The following is a 23,419-nucleotide window of genomic DNA, read 5'->3' as shown; positions in this document are numbered from 1 at the left end:
TTCAAGGGTCATTATCACCATCTTGTTAAGCTACTGTGACCTCCACGTCTCTTCCAAGGGTCATTAAAACCATCTTGTTAAACCATTGTGAACTCCACAGCTCTTCCAAGGGGCATTGAAATGTTGTTTTTAATTACCTCTAATCTCCTCCACTCTTCCAAGGGGCATTGATATTGTCTTTTTATTCCACTGCGACCTCCACCACTCTTTCAAGGGGTATTAAAACCGTCTTGTTAAACAAATATGAACTCCTCAGCTCTTCTAAGGAGTATTGATATTGTCTTTTTATTCCTCTGCGACCTCCACCACTCTTCCAAGGGGCATTAAAACCGTCTTGTTAAACCACTTTGAACTCAACAGCTCTTCCAAGCGGCATTGATATTGTCTTTTTATTCCAGTGAAACCTCCACGTGTCTTCCAAGAGGCATTAAAACCGTCTTGTTATACCAGTTTGAACTCCACAGCTCTTCCAAGGGGCATTGAAATGTTGTTTAAAATTACATCTCATCTCCATGACTCTTCCAAGGGGCATTGATATTGTCTTTTTATTCCACTGCGACCTCAACCTCTTTTCCAAGGGGCATTAAAACCATCTTGTTAAACCACTCTGAAATCCACAACTCTTCCAAGGGGCATTGATAGTGTTTTTTTGTTCCAGAGCGACCTCCACGTCTCTTCCAAGGGACATTCAAACCATCTTGTTAAACAACAATGAACTCCACAGCTCTTCCAAGGGGCATTGAAAAGTTGTTTTTAATTACCTCTAAACACGACTCTTCCAAAGGGCATTGATTTTGTCTTTTTATTCCACTGCGACCTCCACCACTATTCAAAGGGGCATTAAAACCATCTTGTTAAACCACTCTGAACTCCACAGCTCTTCCAAGGGGAATTGATATTGTCTTTTTATTCCAGTGCGACCTCCACGTCTGTTCCAAGGGGCATTAAAACCGTCATGTTAAAACACTGTGAACTCCACAGCTCTTCCAAGGGGCATTGAAATGTTGTTTTTAATTACATCTAATCTCCACAGCTCTTCCAAGGGGCATTGATATTGTTTTTTTATTCCACTGCGACTTCCCCCACTCTTCCAAGGGGCATTGATATTTTCTTTTTATTCCACTGCGACCTACACCACTCTTCCAAGGGTTATTAACACCATCTTGTTAAGCTACTGTGACCTCCACGTCTCTTCCAAGGGGCATTAAAACCATCTTGTTAAACCGTTGTGAACTCCACAGCTCTTCCAAGGGGCATTGAAATGTTGTTTTTAATAACCTCTAATCTCCACAACTCTTCCAACGGGCATTGATATTGTCTTTTTATTTCATTGCGACCTCTACCACTATTCCAAGGGGCATTAAAACCATCTTGTTAAACCACTCTGAACTCCACAGCTCTTCCAAGGGGCATTGAAATTGTAATTTTATACCAGTGCGACCTCCACGTGTCTTCCAAGGGGCATTAAAACCATCTTGTTATAACACTGAGAACTCTACAGCTATTCCAAGGGGCATTGAAATGTTGTTTTTAATTACATCTAATCTCCACAGCTCTTCCAAGGGGCATTGATATTGTCTTTTATTCCACTGCGACCTCCACAACTCTTTCAAGGGGCATTGATATTGTCTTTTTATTCCACTGCGACCTCCTCCACTCTTCCAAGGGGCATTAAAACCATCTTGTAAACCACACTGAACTCCACAGCTTTTCCAAGGGGCATTGATATTGTCTTTTTATTCCAGTGCGACCTCCAACACTCCTTCAAGGGGCATTAAAACCGTCTTGTTAAACCTCTCTGAAATCCACAGCTCTTCCAAGGGACATTGATATTGTCTGTTAATTCCACTGTGACCTCCACCACTCTTACAATGGGCATTAAAACTGTCTTGTTAAACCACTCTGAACTCCACAGCTCTTCCAAGGGGCATTGATATTGTCTTTTTATTCCACTGCGACCTCCACCACTCTTCCAGGGGGCATTAAAACCGTCTTGTTAAACCACTCTGAACTCCACAGCTCTTCCAAGGGGCATAGATATTGTCTTTTTCTTCCACTGCGACCTCCACCACTCTTCCAGGGGGCATTAAAACCGTCTTGTTAAACCACTCTGAACTCCACAGCTCTTCCAAGGGGCATTGATAGTGTCTTTTTATTCCAGTGCGACCTCCACGTCTCTTCCAAGGGGCATTAATACCATCTTGTTAATTCACTCTGAACTCCACAGCTCTTCCAAAGGGCATTGAAATGTTGTTTTTAATTACCTCTAATCTCCACGACTCTTCCAAGGGGCATTGATATTGTCTTTTTATTCCACTGCGACCTCCACCACTATTCCAAGGGGCATTAAAACCATCTTGTTAAACCACTCTGAACTCCACAGCTCTTCCAAGTGGTATTGATATTGTCTTTTTATACCAGTGCGACCTCCACATCTCTTCCAAGGGGCATTAAAACCGTCTTGTTAAAACACTGTGAACTCCACAGCTCTTCCAAGGGGCATTGAAATGTTGATTTTAATTAGATCTAATCTCCACAGCTCTTCCAAGGGGCATTGATATTGTCTTTTTATTACACTGCAACTTCCACCACTCTTCCAATGGGCATTGATATTGTCTTTTTATTCCACTGTGACCTCCACCACTCTTCCAAAGGGCATTAAAACCGTATTGTTAAACCTCTCTGAACTCCACAGCTTTTCCAAGGGGCATTGATATTGTCTTTTTATTCCACTGCAACCTCCACCACTCTTTCAAGGGGCATTAAAACCGTCTTGTTAAACCACTCTGAACTCCACAGCTCTTAAAAGGGGCATTGTTATTGTCTTTTAATTCCACTGCAACCTCCACCACTCTTCCAAGGGGCATTAAAACTGTCTTGTTAAACCACTCTGAACTCCACAGCTCTTCCAAGGGGCATTGATATTGTCTTTTTATTCCTCTGTGACCTCCACAACTCTTACAAGGGGCATTAAAACTGTCTTGTTAAACGACTCTGAACTCCACAGCTCTTCCAAGGGGCATTGATATTGTCTTTTTATTCCACTGCGACCTCCACCACTCTTCCAAGGGAGATTAAAACCGTATTTTTAAACCATTCTGAACTCCACAGCTCTTCCAAGGGGCATTGGTATTGTCTTTTTATTCCACTGCGATCTCCACCACTCTTCAAAGGGGCATTAAAACCGTCTTGTAAAACCACTCTGAACTCCACAGCTCTTCCACGGGGCATTGATATTGTCTTTTTATTCCACTGCGACCTCCACCACTCTTCCAAGGGGCATTAAAACCATCTTGTTAAACCAGGCTTAACTCCACAGCTCTTCTAAGGGGCATTGATATTGTCTTTTTATTCCACTGCGACCTCCACCACTCTACCAAGAGGCATTAAAACCGTTTTGTGAAACCACCCTGAACTCCACTGCTCTTCCAAGTGGCATTGATATTGTCTTTTTATTCCACTGCCACCTCCACCACTCTTCCAAGGGGCATTAAAACCATCTTGTTAAGCTACTGTGACCTCCACGCATCTTCTAAGGGGCATTAAAACCATCTTGTTAAACCACTCTGAACTCCACAGCTCTTCCAAGGGGCATTGAAATGTTGTTTTTAATTACCTCTAATCTCCACGACTCTTCCAAGGGGCATTGATATTGTCTTTTTATTCCACTGCGACCTCCACCACTATTCCAATGGGCATTAAAACCATCTTGTTAAACCACTGTGAACTCCACAGCTCTTCCAAGGTGCATTGATATTGTCTTTTTATACCAGTGCGACCTCCACATCTCTTCCAAGGGGCATTAAAACCGTCTTGTTAAAACACTGTGAACTCCACAGCTCTTCCAAGGGGCATTGAAATGTTGTTTTTAATTAGATCTGATCTCCACAGCTCTTCCAAGGGGCCTTGATATTGTCTTTTTATTCCACTGCAACTTCCACCACTCTTCCAATGGGCATTGATATTGTCTTTTTATTCCACTGTGACCTCCACCACTCTTCCAAAGGGCATTAAAACCGTATTGTTAAACCTCTCTGAACTCCACAGCTTTTCCAAGGGGCATTGATATTGTCTTTTTATTCCACTGCAACCTCCACCACTCTTTCAAGGGGCATTAAAACCGTCTCGTTAAACCACTCTGAACTCCACAGCTCTTCCAAGGGGCATTGTTATCGTCTATTAATTCGACTGCAACATCCACCACTCTTCCAAGGGGCATTAAAACTGTCTTGTTAAACCACTCTGAACTCCACAGCTCTTCCAAGGGGCATTGATATTGTCTTTTTATTCCTCTGCGACCTCCACAACTCTTCCAAGGGGCTTTAAAACCGTCTTGTTAAACGACTTTGAACTCCACAGCTCTTCCAAGGGGCATTGATATTGTCTTTTTATTCCACTGCGACCTCCACCACTCTTCCAAGGGACATTAAAACCGTCTTGTTAAACCACTCTGAACTCCACAGCTCTTCCAAGGGGCATTGATATTGTCTTTTTATTCCACTACGACCTCCACCACTCTTCCAAGGGGCATTAAAACCATCTTGTTAAACCAGCCTTAACTCCACAGCTCTTCCAATCGGCATTGATATTGTCTTTTTATTCCACTGCGACCTCCACCACTCTACCAAGAGGCATTAAAACCGTCTTGTTAAACCACCCTGAACTCCACTGCTCTTCCAAGTGGCATTGATATTGTCTTTTTACTCCACTGCCACCTCCACCACTCTTCCAAGGGGCATTAAAACCGTCTTGTTAAGCTACTGTGACCTCCACGGATCTTCCAAGGGGCATTAAAACCATCTTGTTAAACCACTCTGAACTCCACAGCTCTTCCAAGGGGAATTGAAATATTGTTTTTAATCACCTCTAATCTCCACGACTCTTCCAACAGGCATTGCATTTCCTCCTAATTTTAGTCAGCTTTTGCGTTTCAATGCATAAGCGAAAACTAAGGGAGACCCACTCCCCAATAATGGGTGGAAGGTTTTTAGTACGCTGTAATCCACGTCTGTTTCAAGGGTCATTGCAGTTCCTCATAATTTTTCGAAAGCCTTCCATTCACTGCTTAGGCCAACAGTGTACAGGAAGAATAAAGTAGCACACTTTAACACTGAGTATATAGATATGAAATATGAAATGTGAATAGCATAACTGCTGTAGAAAATAGAAATAAATGAAAAAAATTTTTGAAAATTTATTTTAGCGCATGTAAATAGGAAGTGTGAAAAATGAATAGCATTACTGCTGTAAAATAAATGAGAAATCTTAGCGCATAAATTGACCAATTCATGTGTACCTGACGGCCGCGGTAAGGCATTTCTCGATGTCAGGACCTACCAATGTGAATACCTCTCTAAGAGACCTACGTCTGCTTATGTGTGGGAAAGTCAGATCCTGATGCATTTAAAACCACCTGCGGCATGGGGGTGAGGGTGGAGTGCTCAGTCAACGCTGAATCTAGTAACAAAGAAAATGACGGCACTTCCACTACAAAAAATAGGTGTGAACAGGTGCTTACTAAGAGCAGCTACCTCCATATATAATGAACAAATAAAGTAGCACACTGTAACACTGAGTATATAGATATGAAATGTGAAATATGAATAGCATTACTGCTGTACAAAATAGAAATAAATGAAACATTTTTTTTTAAGCTTTGACTGAGCACTCCACCCCCATGCCGCAGGTGGTTTTAAATGCATCAGGATCTGACTTTCCCACACATAAGCAGACGGAGGTCTCTTAGAGAGGTATTCACATGGCTAGGTCCTGATTCAAACATATCACCGAGCAGCTGTAACTACTTGGTGCTCGCCCAAGCATACTCAGCGAAAGGGTTAACAAAACATACTCGCTCATCACTAGTAAGTAACAATTTCAGTCCAGAAAGTTATATCAAACTACCGTATATCTAAACATGTAATGGTTATAATGAGTGGACAGTCATAACAATACAGGTGGCTTGTAAGTGATGAGACTTCATTGCCAACTATTAATTTTACTGCACTGATCGTAGTGGGGTAGAGACAAACTTAAAGGAGTTTCCATTCCTTTCTTTCCTGTGATATATGACCCTAATTTAAGAAAACTAAAAAAATAAGAAATGGCATTCATTGATCTATCAATCCCCTTCTTCTATACTGTTTAACTGGCTCTGTCCTCCACGGCTTTTTTTTTCCCTTCCTGCATGGTCAGAACTTGAGTACTGGAGCCAATTGCACCAGCAATTGGTGATGTGGCAACTATGTAAGAAGAAAACAAAGGAAAGCGATCAGCAAAAGCAAAGAAGGATCAGTAGATAACTATGCCATTTTCTTCTTTTTTTCTTTAGCATCCCAGAGCCGTACTTTCAAGTAAAAGAAAAGTTTTGAAAATCCCTTTAATAAAGACACTACACCTATTATTTCAATTTTTTTTTATCTGCAGGATTCACATAAGTCAACTAACAACTGTAATTTATTATTACAGATTCCCCTCAAAATGTGACCCTCACAATTATTGGAAACGATGAATTAATAGAAGGAAGCAATGTGACGTTACAATGTAACGGCTCCTCCAAACCTGATGTACGCGAGTATGAATGGTACAAGGGGAAAAACAAAACCAAATTACCATATAACGGAAGGAAGATTGGAATAATTAATGTGACCCGGGACATGGAGCCGTATTCCTGCATGGCAATAAATACTGTGGGTACAGGAGAATCAGCCCTGATGGAGATGCCTGTACTATGTAAGTGCACACTGGAATACCATACAGTAAAAAGGGTATAATTTATAAAATTCAAAATATTTAAGTAATGTCATGAATGTAAAAATAAAGTTGTAAAATATTTCTTTTGACCTAATGATGCAGCAACAGTCAGAATTGTATCATTTAATCATTTCCAATCTCTTCCAAAGATTGAAGGAAATGTATGGATTTAAATCTAGTTTCTGTGATACTATGTGATCATGTCACGCCAGGTGGGGGGAAAACTTAGTGCAACACAGAGGGAAAAGGGCAAGGGAGCCCAGACACTAGGGAAAGGGGGGAAGTGGAGATCTCCTAGTCTTGTCTAGCATCACCCTGTCTCAACTATCATCCCTATATTGCCTCCTCAGCAATCGCCACACGCGTGCATCGCCCTGCTCTCCCTGGCATATGACTACGGCTAGGGATGGAAGGAGATGAGCACTAGTCGATCTCTACTAAACTTTATAGACAACAAGGGAAGACAAAACAGGGGAAAATGGCTTAGATTTAGATGAACTCCAAATAAGCACACGGCCTCAAGCTCCAGAGAGGATGAAGTACTGCTCTTGCTTAGCTTCACAAGTAGAAATGGATATAGCCGGCGACTCTCTCTCAGACACACCAGGTATATATATACCCAGTCCAGAGAGCTAATTAGCAAGAGAGACGTAGCCGCATGGTCCTAAAGACAGCCTCTTATCTAAGAGGCTGTCTGCAATGCCAAATGTAGAGATCTCCTACAACCCACTACAGGGTGACTGTCTGTCACCTCTGACACAACTGAGACAGATCCCAGAAAGAAAAAGAAGATCTATGAGATGGTTAAAAAAAATTCAAAGTTTATTGAGATCAAATATAAAATGATAATTAAAAAACTATGTAAAATAAGGAGTATCTCTAGTTGAGAGGGACATCAGAAAAACCTGTATATGGCAACAATAGTATAGACCAATTGCCTAAACAAACCTTTATAGAAGTACAGGTAATATAATGCTATTGCTTATAAAGAATAGAGTTTCCTTCCCATTATAATCTTTGTTGGCCAAGGTCTCAACATAGAATCTTGATGCAAACATTGCTGTTTCCTGAAATAAAAATATCAGTTTAATTGTGAATGGAATAAATACCTAAGTCCTATAGTCAAGGAATTGCTAAAGATCTGACAGGCTGGTGTGTCCTTCTACCCCGACGCGTGTTTCGCCTCACTTGCTTCTTACGGGGGAAGAATGAAGTGAAGAAGACACAAGCAGGGCGAAATGCACGTCGAATCTCTTCTTCTTTCTGAGATCATATATTGTATTATCACAGAAACTAGATTTATATGCTTTATTAGAGTGCTGTGCATTATGTTGGAGAACATTAATGACAGGCAATGTATGGAGCAGTTTTAGGAACTCAGTCTGCTCCATTTGCTGTGCATGTTGGTTCTGGTATACAAATTACATCTACCTGCAATTGCCAAGATTGGAGATTACGCTGAACCTGGAAATTTTACAGATTAGATGCCTCCACATGGTGATTAAGCGGGTAGCAAGATGGCGTGGGTAGGATGATTTCTTTCACTGCATTATCCTTACTCCCTTTAAGGCTATCTTGTGGTGTCAGCGAGTTGTCAAAACAAGTAAAGAAGGTTTCCATGTTTGCAAATACAGGACAACACATTGCAATATTGAACTATTGTGGTACATTATACAGTACCCATAACCAAGTGATTGCATGTTTTCTGAGACTAAAGAAAATAAGAAAATAAGATTAAAAAGGAAAAAAATGTATGTCTAGTAGGACTAAACAAAAAAAATGAAAAATAAAGTAAAATACTTTTTCAATAATATTGAAATAACGCAAAAATGTTAAAATTTAATTCGACCACCACAATCCTATTCATCACATAAATACAGTATAAACATAAAGAAATAGTATCCCATCCCCCGAAATAGTCTAAACTTTTAATGTATTACGTTATACATCCCACTCTGTAAGAACAGATAAGACAGAGCTGCATCTTTTTCGCTAATATTGCATCATAAAAAGTTAGAGAATAAGTGTTAAATAAGTTTTGCAGTATTTACTTTAAAATGTTAAACTTTCCCCACAAAAACAAGACGTTACATGACGCCATAGACATAAGAAAATATAGCTTTCAGAATATAACTAAATTGCATTTTTGTAAGTTTTTTTTTAGTTTGGAAAAGTAGTAAAATTTAAAAATAAAGATAAAAAGTAACTCAACTTTTATTTTATTTTTTTTTATGCAGGAAATGGCAATTCCTGAAAAAATTTATTTGGGTTAAAGTTGTTTCTTTCATGCTGAAAAGTGATGCAGGAGTCCTGTCTGCAAACTGTATTACTGGGGAAGTTCCATGAATCGCATCTAAATAAATCAGCACACGGATCTCCCATCTTTTGGGTTCTAGAGCGAGTGGAGTCTGCCCAGAGTGAACTCTCGCTTCCTTTAGTTGAAGAGAACTTGCTAAAAGTTTAGTTACTCTTTAACATGCAATTTTTAAGAATTCTATAATAGAGAAATCCAATGGAATTGCTGTTGATTTCTTTTCATTTTCTTCCAAGTAATTTGCCAATACTTGATATGATAAATTTAAAAGTTTTGTTGTTCTCTTATCTACTTTTTTGCCTCCCTCCTGTAGATCCAGCCTCAGGAGTCCACATCACCTTGAAGAATAAAACTGATTTTACTAAATTGATCTGTGACTTCCTAAGCAGCCGACCTGATGTAACTCACTACACATGGATGAAGGAAGGATCCATATTACAGAGTGAGACAGAGAAGACTCTAACCATAGACAACAAAGAAGAGAACTACGGGAAATATTCATGTATCGCTCACAACAGTGCCGGGAACTCCTCTTCTGATGAGATCTACATGCGATGTTAGTGATGATGAGGGTTTCAGTACTACATAATCGTTCTAGTACAGATGAGAGTAGTCCTTACATATAAAGGGCAGAAGGAGGTGCCGGAGACTCTTCAAGTAATGACTTTGTTTCTGCTTTCTTGCAGGTGATACCATGAATTTACCTCTCATTTTAGGCACAGTTTTTGGGGTTTTATTTCTGCTGCTTTTCATTCTGGTCATTTGTTTTTGTATAAGGTAATTAAAGAGAGATAATGAAAGGAAAATACATATTTATCTGAAAAAGTAAATGCATTACGTTGGCCAAATAATTGTTCAGCTGAAAGCAATCTTCCGACTCCCCCATACACAAGAACGCTCGGCTGGGTCAATCACTCACGTGTTCTCTGTGATGGAGCCACCGCTAGACTCCTCAGGCAATGATTTAACTCCATAATGGACAAAAGAGCTGACCACTGAAATTCGACAAGCAGGAACCTTTTCTCCCCCAACATCATGTGTGAGAGGAGAGTCAGGTGCCCCATGGTTGAAGTTTCTGGGTTCAGACAACTTTTATCTGCTGTGTGGGACTTAAGGCTGGCCATGTACATTAAGTCTTTCATGGCTCCTTACACATGGATTCTAGCTTTGACCATTCTCAGTTGAAAAAAGGGGATAATTTGCTGACCTATCTTTAAGAAACAAACTGATGGACAGTGAATTACAAAAGTTCAATTTTTATCTCTAATATCTGCCAACGAGGGGAAGTTGGGAGGGCCTCCAGACATTTTGGATGATCAATTGGCCCCTCTGAAATCAGCGGGTTTGACAACTGATATATATAGCCAATTTAAAGAGGTTTTCCATTACTTTAACTTAACATTGATGACCTATCCTTAACATAGTTCACCAATGTCTGACCAGTGGGGATACAATAGCCTGCAGCCCTGCTGATTAGCTATTCTAGGTACCGGCGGCAGCCAAAACTGCTCAGTTACGAATCTGCTCTGTTTATTTATAGTGGCGGCTGCCGAGTACTGCACATCTGCCCCCTGTTAATTTGAATGAGGGCCAATTTGCTGTACCCGGCCACAGCCACTGTCAGTAGATGGAGCAGCTTTGTAACTGAGCAGTTACAACTGCTGCCAGTACCTAAACCAGCTGATTGGCAAGGATGTAGGGTGTCGCATTCCACCGATCACACATTGATGACCTATCCTGAATTGGGTCCGCATTTGCAATTCCCAGCCGCAGCTACTATCTGTAGACGGAGAAGCTCCATAACTAAGCAGTTCAATCAGCTGCCTGCACCTAGAACTGCTGATCGGTGGGACTGCATTGTGTCACATCTCCACCGATAAGACATTGATGACCTAACTTAAGAAATGGTCATTGATGTTAAAGTAGTGTGTAATCTCTTTAATTTTTTTTATACTATTTCTCTATGTATCAACCTATCTTTCTACACCTATTCATATAATATCTCCCCATCTGGGAAACAATAACAATATATCATTTTATTTTGAAAGTATTTGTAATTATAGAATTTTATCATTTTAACAGAAAAATCTACAAGTCTTCTTTTCAAGCTTCCCGAAAACACACAACATCCGCCAGGATGCTTCACTATGTGAGTGTTTTCTATTGGGCGGTCTGGAATTTATGTTGCATAATTATATAGTAAACTAAATGTTTAATTCTGTAATGTCATCATAGAATACATAGTATAAGTACACAGGTCTGCAAGGGTAAAATTGTTTAAAAAGTAAGAGGTGATTTTTGTATACTTTTGATAGCGAAACTCAGTAAAAATATCGAAAAAATTCCATTACGTACAGTTTTTTCACAAACACTGACTCCATAGACTTTTTCTTGCACCATACTCTGACTCCTTTGCATGACCTTTGGTGGATGATTTTGGTGTCATTACAATGTGAGCGAGTGGAGACTCTTTATTGATTCATCCAAAAATGTCTGAAAGCTGTGCTACTGCGCAATGGCAGCAAGTATGCTTCAGTGCCTGTATGGCATTATGTGCACTTGAAGGAAAGGTAAGAGAATTTAGACTTCATTCTCAATAAACTTAACTACGAGGATCAAGGATGGTCAATATATAGTGATCTCTTTACTCCTTGGGAAGCAAAGAGGATACACAAAGTACTTGCTCTTTGTGTGAACGGGACAGCCGGGATTCGACTCATCAATGGAGCTGAAAAAGTTGGTCAATGAGAACATCTTTGCAACCTGGACTCAAGAACATAGTTGTGGAAAGTTTAGTTGATCCCACTAAAGTTCTCCTGCCACAACTCAACAGTAAGCTTGGACTAATCAAGCAGTTTATGAAAGCTCTACCAAAAGAAGGAGAGACTTTTAAGTACCTGGGTACCAAGTCTCAGGGACTGTAGGAAGCAAAACTGAAGGAAGGCATTTTTGTGGGTCTGGATATTCAAAAACTCATGAAGGACAACGTGCTCAAAACAAAAATGAAAGCTGTTGAGAAAATGGCTTGGTATTCTTTTAAAGTAGTCATAAAGAAATTTAGAGGTAACTACAAATATTCAAAATTTAAGTCCACCGCGGAGAACATGCTGATACATTTCAAAGCCTTGGGTTGTCTGATGAATTTGAAGTTACATTTATTTACGTTCCCATTTTAACTACTTTCCTGAAAACATTGGTGCTGTTAGTGAAGAGCAAGGAGAAAGATTTCTTCAGGATATCAAGGAGATGAAATGGCGATACCAAGGTAAATGGAACGTGAACATGATGGGGGATCTACTACTGGATGCTTCACAGAGAAGATGCCTTCTATAAGAGAAAAGGTATCTAGAGAAACTTTGAAGGGAAAAATAAAGGCACAATAGTTAATTTCCAAAAAAGTTGCAGAATGAATGTTCAATAAATTTTTATATATAATATTGTGTATATTTTTGTCCACAATAAAGAATTTTCTTGTTCATCTCGCTTGTATGGAATTTCACCCACGTTTTGTGCAAATTCCATATGTGATGGTTAAAAATAGAAGTTTTCTTTTAAACCAGGGCATAAGAAAACATAAGATTCAGTCAGTGAATTTTAAAAAAATTTCATAAACCCAAATTTTGCATACCTGTGTTATTAATGTGCCCTTACAGATATAGTCTTCAATTGTCTTACGTTTATCTTTAGAATACAAGTGTGAAAAAAGAAAATTTTTACGGAAATATCCACGATGATCAGAGCGCTCAACCAGATTCCATGAGATCCATGTAAGTTTCTTAGGCAAGTTGTCAGTGCTATCACCAGTGTTACTGTATATCCAGGAGAAAAAAATAACCTGCTATATAAAAATAAAAAAAATGGGTGACTTCCAAAGCTAACTATCAGGCTTCAAATTGTAGATTTCAAGACAAGACCTTATTGGATGACATGATAACCTGCTTACTTCCTATATATTTCCATCAGTTGGCTTTACACAGCTGTAAAGATTACTTCCATAATGTATCTCTGCAGTCACTAAAGAAGTATAGAATGCCGAGAGAGTTCAGCTCTGAAACTTGAAGAATTATGACTACAGATAGAGCATAAAATAAGCTTTTTAAAAGGATAATGCAATAGGCCAGATCCAAGTAACTTTTTACAATCAGCTGTCTTGTATGCGAACATTAGGAATAACACTATTTCTTATCATTTTATCCCGCATCTTGGATTTTCCCCAGTTTTCTCCTCCACGGTCTCTAACTTTTAATTTAAAATCCTCTTTAAGATGGAGGGAGTGGACTATGTGCAGCGTTGCTTCCCATACACAGGACACAGAGACATGAGGAATTCTGACTCTTTCTTTCTTAGTTAGCACACACACAGATAACCAATGTCAGCATGAAAGACAATATACAGCAAATCTGAGCTGTTTGACTGTGAATTCAGCTCTAAGGTGAGGTCAAAGACTTGTTAGAAAGCTCAGTCCCATCTTTCTGTGTTTCACTCTGGTTGTTTTCTTATTTTCTTTTAATTTTCTTTATTTTTGCTTTTGAGAGTTAAAACTTTGCAGTGTGACACTGAGTCATTACTCATGGACAAGCTATGAGACAGGGTAGTCAGGAGGTCTGAGGTCAGATACCAGGAGGGCTCATAGTACAGAGGGGTAAGTCAAAGGCGTGGTCAGGAAAAAGTCTGGGGTCAAATGCCAGAAGGGTACATCAAGATATGGGGTAAGACAAATGGATAGTCAGAGGCCAAGTCCAGGATCAAGTACCAGAGGTCATAGAGTATCAACAGCAAAAGGGATAACACACACCTATAGTCACGACAAATCCTAGGTCCGGCAACAAGATTAGGGAATTAGACACAGAGCAAAGCACACACCAACCAAAGCAAAGCTACAGCTGCCGATAGACTGCTCATAACTAACAAGCTAAATAGCTAGCAAATAATTAAGGAAGGGAGGCATCTGAAAAATACCCGCAGACCAGGCCAGATGGAGCAGCACGGCTGTTAATCAAAATGCTGATAGTCCAGCATGTCCCAGCACCAGATTGGATGACTGGGCTGTCACTCACAGTACTGACAGTCTAGCACACTCTAGATCCTATAGGGCGGTTGAGCTGTCACTTAAAGCATTCCTAGGCCACAGTGAAAGGTGAAACCGTGACATAATGCAAGATCACAGTAATATTCACACTACAAGTAGAAAATTGTGGCATACAATATATCCAGAAAACCTCAAAACTCAATATTAAGAGGTAATAACTAAAATAGATAACTCAAGATTGGGTCGAGGAATTTTTTTACATATGACATGGGAATGTCTGGTGATTCAAGTTTTTTGGTCTGACTTTCATGTTTTTCTAAACACAAAACTGGGATTTCCATGGGGACTCTCCCCAGTAATTACTAGTAAGTAAAATATGGCAAAATTTTGTACAGACCTCTGCTCGCTTTAACACTATTGTCCTCTTTCCTATTCCCTTACACTCTCCAGTGAGGTTCTGTAAACTTACAACTCATGGAGCTGGCAGTCTGTCTTGTCATGGCAAGTATCGCCAAGACTGAGTTGAGTGGATGACAAGTCTGGGAGACGGGAGAGGAGGAGAAGTGTCTCTTAGGTGGAGAAAGAAGCAGAATTCTCTGATAAAATATATTACAAAGTTTTTTTTATAACCCCCTGTACTATTAATTGATGAAAAATATGTTGAAAGTACAGTTCCTTTTAAGTTAATTTTTGTATATATCTAATATATGATTTGTTATCTAGTTTCCACTATATTTTCTCACACTCCTTTTTATAGGTGTGAATTTTTCTTCCCTGACTTATAAATCTACCTGAGTTTAATGTCATGACTATGCTTTTACTTTACTATCTTGCAAAGTATAACATCTATTATATTGTAAGCCCTGATACAAAAATTGATCTACTCTTTTTTGTTATTTTAGGTCTTCAGTAGAGTTGAATGTAAATGAAAATTATGTTATTTACAGCAATAGTGATGTAAGTGTTGAGTTAGAAAATTAGCTATTTATTCATCTGTACTGAATAACTCATCTCTGGTGAATCTCCTTCTCATCGCCACTTTAGTAGTATCAAAAAGTGTCACTGCGGTATATGGTATTAAGGATATTATTTTAGGTCACTCTTAGTTCCTACTGATGCCACCGTAATCTGTTCTTTTGTGTCTTGTTTGGATTGTGATTTGGCTTCTTTCTTGGCACCATCAATCCACCAATGCTCCACAACTTGGCTTGTCTTTGACTATGTCTGCCTACTAGTGCTCCACAACTTGGCTTGTCTTTGGCTATGTCTGCCTACTAGTGCTTTACAACTTGGCTTGTATTTGACAATGCAGGTCCACCTGTACACCACAACATGGCTTGTCTTCTGTTGACATCCATCCACCAGTGCTCTATAACTTGGCTTATATTTGAAGACATCTGTCCACCAATGCTCCATAAGTGTGCTTATCTTTGTTTACAACTGTCCACCAGTACTCCACAGCTTGGCTTATCTTCTGATGAGATCTGTCCACTAGTGCTCCACAACTTGAGTTGTCTTCTGTTGGCATCAATCCACCAGTGCTCCACAACTTGGCTTATCTTTGACTACTTCTGTCCATCAATGTTCCACCTGTTTGTTTGTCTTTGTCTAGATCTGTACACCAGTACTCCACAGCTTGGCATGTCTTCTGATGAGATCTGTCCACTAGCACTCCACAACTTGACTTGTCTTCTATTGGCATCAATCCACCAGTGCTCCACTACTTGGCTTGTCTCTGACTACATCTGTCCACAATGTTCCACATGTTTGCTTGTCTTTGTCTACATCTGTTCACCAGTACTCCACAGCTTGGTTTATCTTCTGATGAGATTTTTGTACTAGTGCTCCACAACTTGACTTGTCTTCTAATGATATATGTTCATCAGTGCTTAACAACTTGGAGAATTTGACTGCTGTTTGGTTTTGTGCACCAGAATCTGTTCCACATTAAATTTTTCCTAAGAGCGGAGACGTTTGAGACCATTAGTCCAGAGAGAGTTTTAGAATGATGACTAAGGGCTTGTCGGACTGTATGCCTTAGTGTTGTCTAATGGTAATGCCAGTGACCCTATTGCAGAGGATCCTCTTACTGATTATTATTCATACTAACCATCTAACTATAATTTTTCCATCACTATCTCCATTGGACTAGCAAATATTTAGTAGGGCTATAATGGAACTATACAATTAAAAGAGTTAGAAATAACTGAGTTTATGCTTGATATGAGTGAATCAGTTTGAGGAGAATCAAATTTGCCAGCAATTTTTCAAAACAATTTTGCTTCACCAGAATTTGAAATGTCATCATTGTTTGCATGTGAATGCAACAAAATAACCGCTGGCTGACAGCCATTTTGCAAATTTGTAGAGCACTGTTAAAGACGTGAAAAAAATAATTAAAAACAATACTTACCTCTCTGATCAGCTGTCCTGCTGCTGCAGTCACCTGTCCTGTCTTTTTCACCATCCAACCTCTTCTTTTCTTCTGCACAACACATGATGTCCTCTTCCTTCAGCCTCACTCTGCTCCAAGTAGATCTTTGATGTCAAAATGCATATTGTGTACATCACAATATGCGTTGTGCAAAAAGTTCTTGCCAGTGCTTGGGCGATACACATCAGGGGTCTTCTTGGAAGCCCTGGCACACAGTGAAGAAGGAGAAAAAGGACATTGTCTGCTTAGAGGTAAAGAAGAGTCGGCAGTAGTGGAAATCTGAACTGTGATGGATTATTTATTTACTTATTTTTCATCCAACGCTTATTATACTCTGGAGACCCCAGAAGTAATAAGGCATATCCAATTCGCATTTGAAAAAAATTTGATCTGATGTGAATTTCCTGACCAAATTCGAGCATTTTGATGAATTTGAATTTTGCAAGATTTGCTCATTATTCTATGCGCATCTTGTGGACCTGGAATGTAAAAAGCTAAAACATAGCTATACCTGGAGATCCATCTGACCACCTTTAACCTCTGAGAGGACAATTCTCATTGTGATTTCTTTGTTAATTTATTTTCACAGGTCCTGCATGAAGTTGAATATTCTGATATCTCCCATGTTCAACGTGACCAGATAATTCCTACTTCCAGAGTCAGCCATGACGACAATGTGGACTATGCAACTTTGAAACATTAAAAATATGGTTTCTCTTGTGATGTGGGAATAAAACGACTGAATTATCAATCAAGTTGACCAAACATGTTAATATTTCGTGTAGAAAGCATAATTGGATCTTCTACCCTGAGCATCTTGATGAAATTATCTAACGACTGCTCTACAAAATGCCAACCACTGTGTTATCTCTAACTTGGATGATGTTATATATTCAATTATCTATCTCCTAATGTAGGAAAACAATTTCACTTATTGGATAATATGAATCACCTTGGGTAATGATGGGTTTTTGGAAGCATAATAAGGCATCTATAGTAGACTAAGGTCCACATTGTGTCTCCGTATCTCTGATTTTATGAGAAGGTGAGAATGCAAACAGAAGACATGATGTGTTCCATCGTCTGTTGCATTATCCAGAGACTTTCTGTTAAAAACGTTGCATCCCAAGCAATGGACCATACAGAGTCACAGAGAATGTCTATGGCTCCATAATGTGGATCTATGAAGACTCATAACACCACCATACCGGGCCCACGCACATGGCTATACCATCTTCTTCAGAAGCTTTGGAATTCATACATATATATTTTATATATTCATCTCATAGTTATGCAGAGTTGCAACTCCGGCGACCTTCTGGAGAAACGATGCCATCAGCTTCTTCTACCACATCATCAATCATTCATCAATGTTGATGGCAATGTGGTACTATCAGGATTTTTGCCAAGAGTTATAATTTATTAAAACTTTTCCATTTTATTTTTTTTCAGGAATATAAGTCATAAAAGAGACCGTTTCTTTAAGGAAACATTTTTTTAGATTTGAGCAGAACAAGAAAACAGTTGATAGCCTGAGATTTGACTTCACATATTCCCACTAATATCTGCAAATCTATCATCAGAAAATTACATTGCTTAAATCAGGTTTTTGTGTTGCATGTATTTTTACAAACATTTTTGGCAATGTGTTTATATCACAATCTTTATTTAAAAAAAATACAAAACTTCCAACTTATTACTACAGCATTAAGTCTTTTTGGGTAGTAGTAGTCTATCAGCATTGCAAATAGAGAATTGGAAATCATTACCCCCTCTTCCTTGCAGTAACTCCAAATCTGTCATATAGCGAGGGCATTGCCAATGTACAGCGCCCTATTCAGGTCAACATACAACTGCATTGTTTGTTTATTGCATATTGTCTCTCTTGTAGAATAAGTACAAACTGGACAAAGTGAGAAAATTTTCACTGAGCTGCCATTTACTTCCAGGAGTAGTCAATTTTTGCAAAAAGAGGTCACACAATCCAAGACCTTTCTCAGATGGATCTACAAAGAGTAGATGCAGATAAAGCAAAAAGTACATTTTCTAAGTTATTCATTAAATTATTAATTTTTTTTATTTAAATCTTGAGAATTACTTATTGAAATTCCAAATTACATTCTTCATAGTTTATCTTCATGTTTTTGTTATATTGCCAAACTTTTTCATATTAAAACTTTTTTTAAAGTTTTGGCATCTAGTGTTAGACGGCCCAAAGCTGCCCTTAGTTCTCTAGGTTCCACAAACCATAGGTCGGTATGAAACAGAAGCTTTCAAATATATATTTTTTATGTATTACTCTCTTATAGAGCTAATATAATCTTCCGTACTTACATGGGGTGGAGTTTATTTTTATTATTTATTTTTTGTTACTGATGCGTCAATTTTGTTTCTAAATTTTTAAATTCAAATTCTTCACTTTTTCCAAGATCAGTATTCAATGATGGATAAAAAATTGTTTAGATATCTAAAATTGCTGTAGTTTTTAAATCTTGCTATAACACTGAGTCATCAGTGTTTTTAGAATTTCCTTTTGCTTTCAAAAGGTTAAAAGATACATTGTGGACAAATTAATTCTAAGATTTCTTCAAAAAAGAAATTTAAACCAAGCAATTACAATGAAATTAATACTTTATACTCTTTTCAAATGTTTTTGCGTTGTTACTATGGGTAAAACTTATTAAATCAAACCTAACATGCAAGAAAACGCTATTGACATATAGATTATCTTCAGGTTGATAGCATTCTGAAGTTGCACTGAAAGCCCCGCTGCCTGGAGTAAATGATCTTTATTCCTTCCTGCAGCCTCAGGATAGTTGAGTTAGTGCGGCTTCAGTCACCGTTCTGTGAATAGTGAGTAGCGACTGTATCCATGCCCCTGATAATAACTGAGAGCCTGTTCAGCGTTAGAGCTGGCTGTCAGTCAGTGCCAGGGGCATGATATAGCTATCACTCACTACACACTGAAGCCATGCCAACCGCTACCCAAAGACTGAAAGCCTGAGGCTGCCAGGAGGTATAAAGTTAATTTCCTTCCGGCAGTGGTGATCTCAGTGTGGCAGCCACTTCTCTTCAGAATGCTATTAACCTGCAGATTAACCCAATATCGGCAAATTAATTGCATTTTTTACATGACTGTTTTCCTGTAAATAATTGAGACGGCTGTCAACTCTACATTTTTTTTGTTTTTTATTGTAAAATTATTTAAATAATTATGAGTGCAGCCCATGCTTTTTTTTACTTATATAGTTTAGTTTTCTAGGCTTTTTTTTATAACATGTTTATAAACCAATAAATGTTAATTGAAATATGAAATAAAACAAATAAAAAAAAACAACTAATAAATCTATCATCAGCCTATTAAATACATGTTTTAAAAGCATGGGTAATACCTGGTGCTATTTGGTAGATTTTAACTACTCACTACTAATGCAGTATATTTCCCCAATATTCTTTTTTTCCTTATTTTTGTATATTTCTTTATAAGACATTTTGCAAAAATTAGACATATTACATTACTGGAAGGATTTGTAAACCACAATAAATAATGAATTATAAAAGACTTGTTATATAGATGATTGCCCGTGAGAGATAAGAGAAGCGAAACTTTTCATTTTCTTAAGTTCTTTCAATTTAGAGTCAGACAAATTAACCAAATTTGGAACATTTCTCTGTGTAACTTACAAAATATTAATACGATTCTTAGTTATATATTTTGTTATATATAATTACTTTTCATATAATATAGAATATAGCATGTGTGTCACATCATACTGTTGGAGGCACATGGTATGTTGTATCAAACCGTTTGTGCCAAAGAGCAGAACTTTTGTGGCTGAAACTGAAAATAGAATTTCTAGGAATCGCTATTTTCAGAAGTCGTAGCTCTTGGATGTTAATTGAGCCAAAAGTGATATAATAACTAGAGATGAGCGGTGTTCGACTAGAACTGTTCGCCAATCACAAATTCGAGCTGTTTTGGGCGGTGTTGGAGTGGTTCGACGAACGTGAACGATTTGCAAAAAAATTCGGCTGTTCGAGGTTATGTTCCATAACTGTTCGTGCACCAAAAGCGTAACTAGATTTATTCACATCATGGAGGAATTGTCTGCCAGTCACTGTAATGTCACAGCCATGGTGGTTGTGGCATTACAGTGGTTGCCCAAATCGATGGGAACAGTGCTCACAGTGAAACATGAAAAGCCGGCAATTCAGCAGAGGCATACACATAGATTAGATAGATAGAAAAATGTCAGTCACATATATAAGAAGTACAGTGACTGTGTTGGTTACTGTACTTGTCATTTAGTGTTAAAGGATTTATTTAAAAAAATAATAGTGTTTTCATGCACCGTCTCTTTAAAAAAGCCGGCCGGCAATTCAGCATCGGTACCCGACAATTTAGAACAGAAAGAATAGAGCATCACACATAGATTAGATAGATAGAAACATGTCAGTCACATATATAATAAGTACAGTGATAGTGTTGATTACTGTACTTGTCATTTAGTGTTAAAATAAAGGATTTATGAAAAAAAAATTGGCGTGGTCTCTAGCGGAGGTTAAGCCGACAGCTGGGGCAGATGTCTGAAGCCTAGGAAGGGGGTAATACCCACGGAGCTTCCCAGGATACTAATATCAGCCCCCAGCTGAATACCTAGCCTTAACTAGCTATTAAAATGTGGGACCCAAAAAAAAAATGACGTGGGGTCCCCCCTATTTTAATAGCTAGGAAAGGCTGGGCAGACAGCTGGGGGCTGACATTAATAGCCCAGGAAGGGTGCCCTGAATATTGGCCACCTCCCAGGCTAGAAACACCAGTCGTCAGCCGCCCCAGAAATGGCGCATCCATAGGAGTTGGCGCATCCTATGAATGCGCTATTTCTGGGGCGGCTGACGGCTGGTGTTTCTAGCCTGGGAGGGGGCCAATATTCATGGCACCCTTCCTGGGTTATTAATATCAGCCCCTAGCTGTCTGCCTAGCCTTTGCTAGCTATTAAAATAGGGGGGACCCCAAGTCATTTTTTTTTGGGGTCCCCCATTTTAATAGCTAGTAAAGGCTAGGTATTCAGCTGGGGGCTAATATTAGTAGCCTGGGAAGCTCCGTGGGTATTACCCCCTTCCTAGGCTTCAAACATCTGCCCCAGCCCTCTACTTAACCTCCGCTAGAGACTAAAATTACGGGGAACCCCACACCAATTTTTTTTTTAATAAATCCTTTATTTTAACACTAAATGACAAGTACAGTAATCAACACTATCACTGTTCTTCTTATATATGTGACTGACATGTTTCTATCTATCTAATCTTTGTTTGATGATCTATTCTTTCTGTCCTAAATTGTCGGGTACCGATGCTGAATTGCCGGCCGGCTTTTTTAAAGAGAGTGTCTTCTGAGCAGTTTGTCAGCTTTTGGACACCTTTGAAGGTGTTTACTATGTATTTATATTTGCCTGCCATTGGTTTTAACGGTGTTTGACGGTGTTCGACAGTGTTCTAAGGTGTTCGACGAACAGTTCCACGAACATCCCGGTGTTCGATGAACTGAACCGAACCCGAACACTACGGGGGTGGCTCAACACTAATAATAACAAGACATTAAGCAACCAAACTGATGAGTTTATTGAAATATAGTACTGTGCAAAAGTTTTAGGCTGGTGTGAAGAAAAGAACAACGGAGAGCAGCACAGTGAATCCGATTTCTCCATTGTTCTTTTCTTCAATGCAAATCTATGTGAGCCTGAATGAGGTTCTCGTAGACTTGTATGGAAAAGTGGCCTACAGCTCACTTCAGAAACCACTGGTGATCAAGCCGGTTGCAAGCTGCCGGAGACCAGTGGTAGCTGTGTTGATGGGGGATGAAGGTGGCATCAGGTGAGTGTAATATTCAGCTCAGGAATCTTAGATTAGAAGCACCACTCCAGCCCTGCAATAACAAAAATGCTGGTGAGGTGCGGGAGAACAGCCAAACACTGCTACAAAGGTGAGGCTGTGGAAGAAAGTATTATGTCACAGGTAATCTACCACGGCAAGACAAAGAAGATCAGCAAGACACAAGGTAAATAATAATGGGCCTTCAAGATGTGCTGTTCAAACTTCTTTGAAGAGGTAACAAGAAATGGGCAACCTTGAGGCCGGTAGATGTAGGGCTTGGGCAAGGAAACTTAGTGCAGCAGATTAAAGACACATGAGTCCTACATCCCTTTAAAATTAGAAGATGTCCAGCAGTGCAATCAGGTCAGAACTGGCAGCAACCAGTGGGACTTGGCTACAAAGTAGAAATAAAAGGGGGAAGCCTGCTGTGATGCTGAGTCACTTCTCAAGGAAAATCTGGGAGTCGAGAAAGTCAAGGAGTCCTTGGTCATAAGCCAGGAGGGTACATCATAAACAGAGGGGTGAGACAAAGGCGTAGTCAGGTCACAGTCTTGGGTTGGAATTCCAAGAATGTAGCGAATCAAGACAAAGGGGCTAGGCAAATGAATGGTCAAAGACAAATCCAAGAATGGCCAACAAAGATCAAAATAAAAGAAATAAGAGCAAATGGAAAACACACAGCACTTGAGCTAAGCTAACACTGGTAATGTTCCAATCCATGCCAGCCAGCTAAATAGCCAAGTAATCACCCAGAATGGTGACTACTGGAGTAAACTCCACAGGTCCAGCCAGATTGCACAGCTGAGCTGTCATTCACAATATTGACTGCTCAGCATTAGTGTTGAGCCACCCCCGTAGTGTTCGAGTTCGGTTTGGTTCGTCGAACACCCGTGTGTTCGCCGAACTGTTCGTCGAACTGTTCGTCGAACACCTTCGAACACCGTTAAAACCAATGGCAGGCAAACAAAAACACATAGAAACACATAGAAAACACCTTCAAAGGTGTCCAAAAGCT

The 23,419-nt window shown here is 39.2% G+C and overlaps 1 protein-coding gene across 1 annotated transcript in view; it reads left to right on the top strand.

Annotated features, from left to right (window-relative positions):
* The window catches only part of LOC141171988 (B-cell receptor CD22-like), a 197,402-nt gene extending 177,355 nt beyond the window's left edge, over window positions 1-20,047 (top strand). The window contains exons 5-11 of the mRNA XM_073655742.1: window positions 6,469-6,732; window positions 9,381-9,623; window positions 9,754-9,844; window positions 11,150-11,216; window positions 12,755-12,834; window positions 14,999-15,053; window positions 17,120-20,047. Coding sequence (XP_073511843.1) covers window positions 6,469-6,732; window positions 9,381-9,623; window positions 9,754-9,844; window positions 11,150-11,216; window positions 12,755-12,834; window positions 14,999-15,053; window positions 17,120-17,233 — 914 coding nt within the window. The 3' untranslated portion in view covers window positions 17,234-20,047. The remainder of the gene's footprint in view (window positions 1-6,468; window positions 6,733-9,380; window positions 9,624-9,753; window positions 9,845-11,149; window positions 11,217-12,754; window positions 12,835-14,998; window positions 15,054-17,119) is intronic.
* Window positions 20,048-23,419: the final 3,372 nt, after the last annotated feature.

The sequence above is a fragment of the Phyllobates terribilis genome, unplaced genomic scaffold (assembly GCF_046119375.1).
Source record: "Phyllobates terribilis strain yellow unplaced genomic scaffold, ASM4611937v1 Scaffold_12__6_contigs__length_324123572, whole genome shotgun sequence".
In the NCBI taxonomy this organism is placed as follows: Eukaryota; Metazoa; Chordata; class Amphibia; order Anura; family Dendrobatidae; genus Phyllobates; species Phyllobates terribilis.
This window is presented reverse-complemented; position numbering and strand designations above follow the sequence as displayed.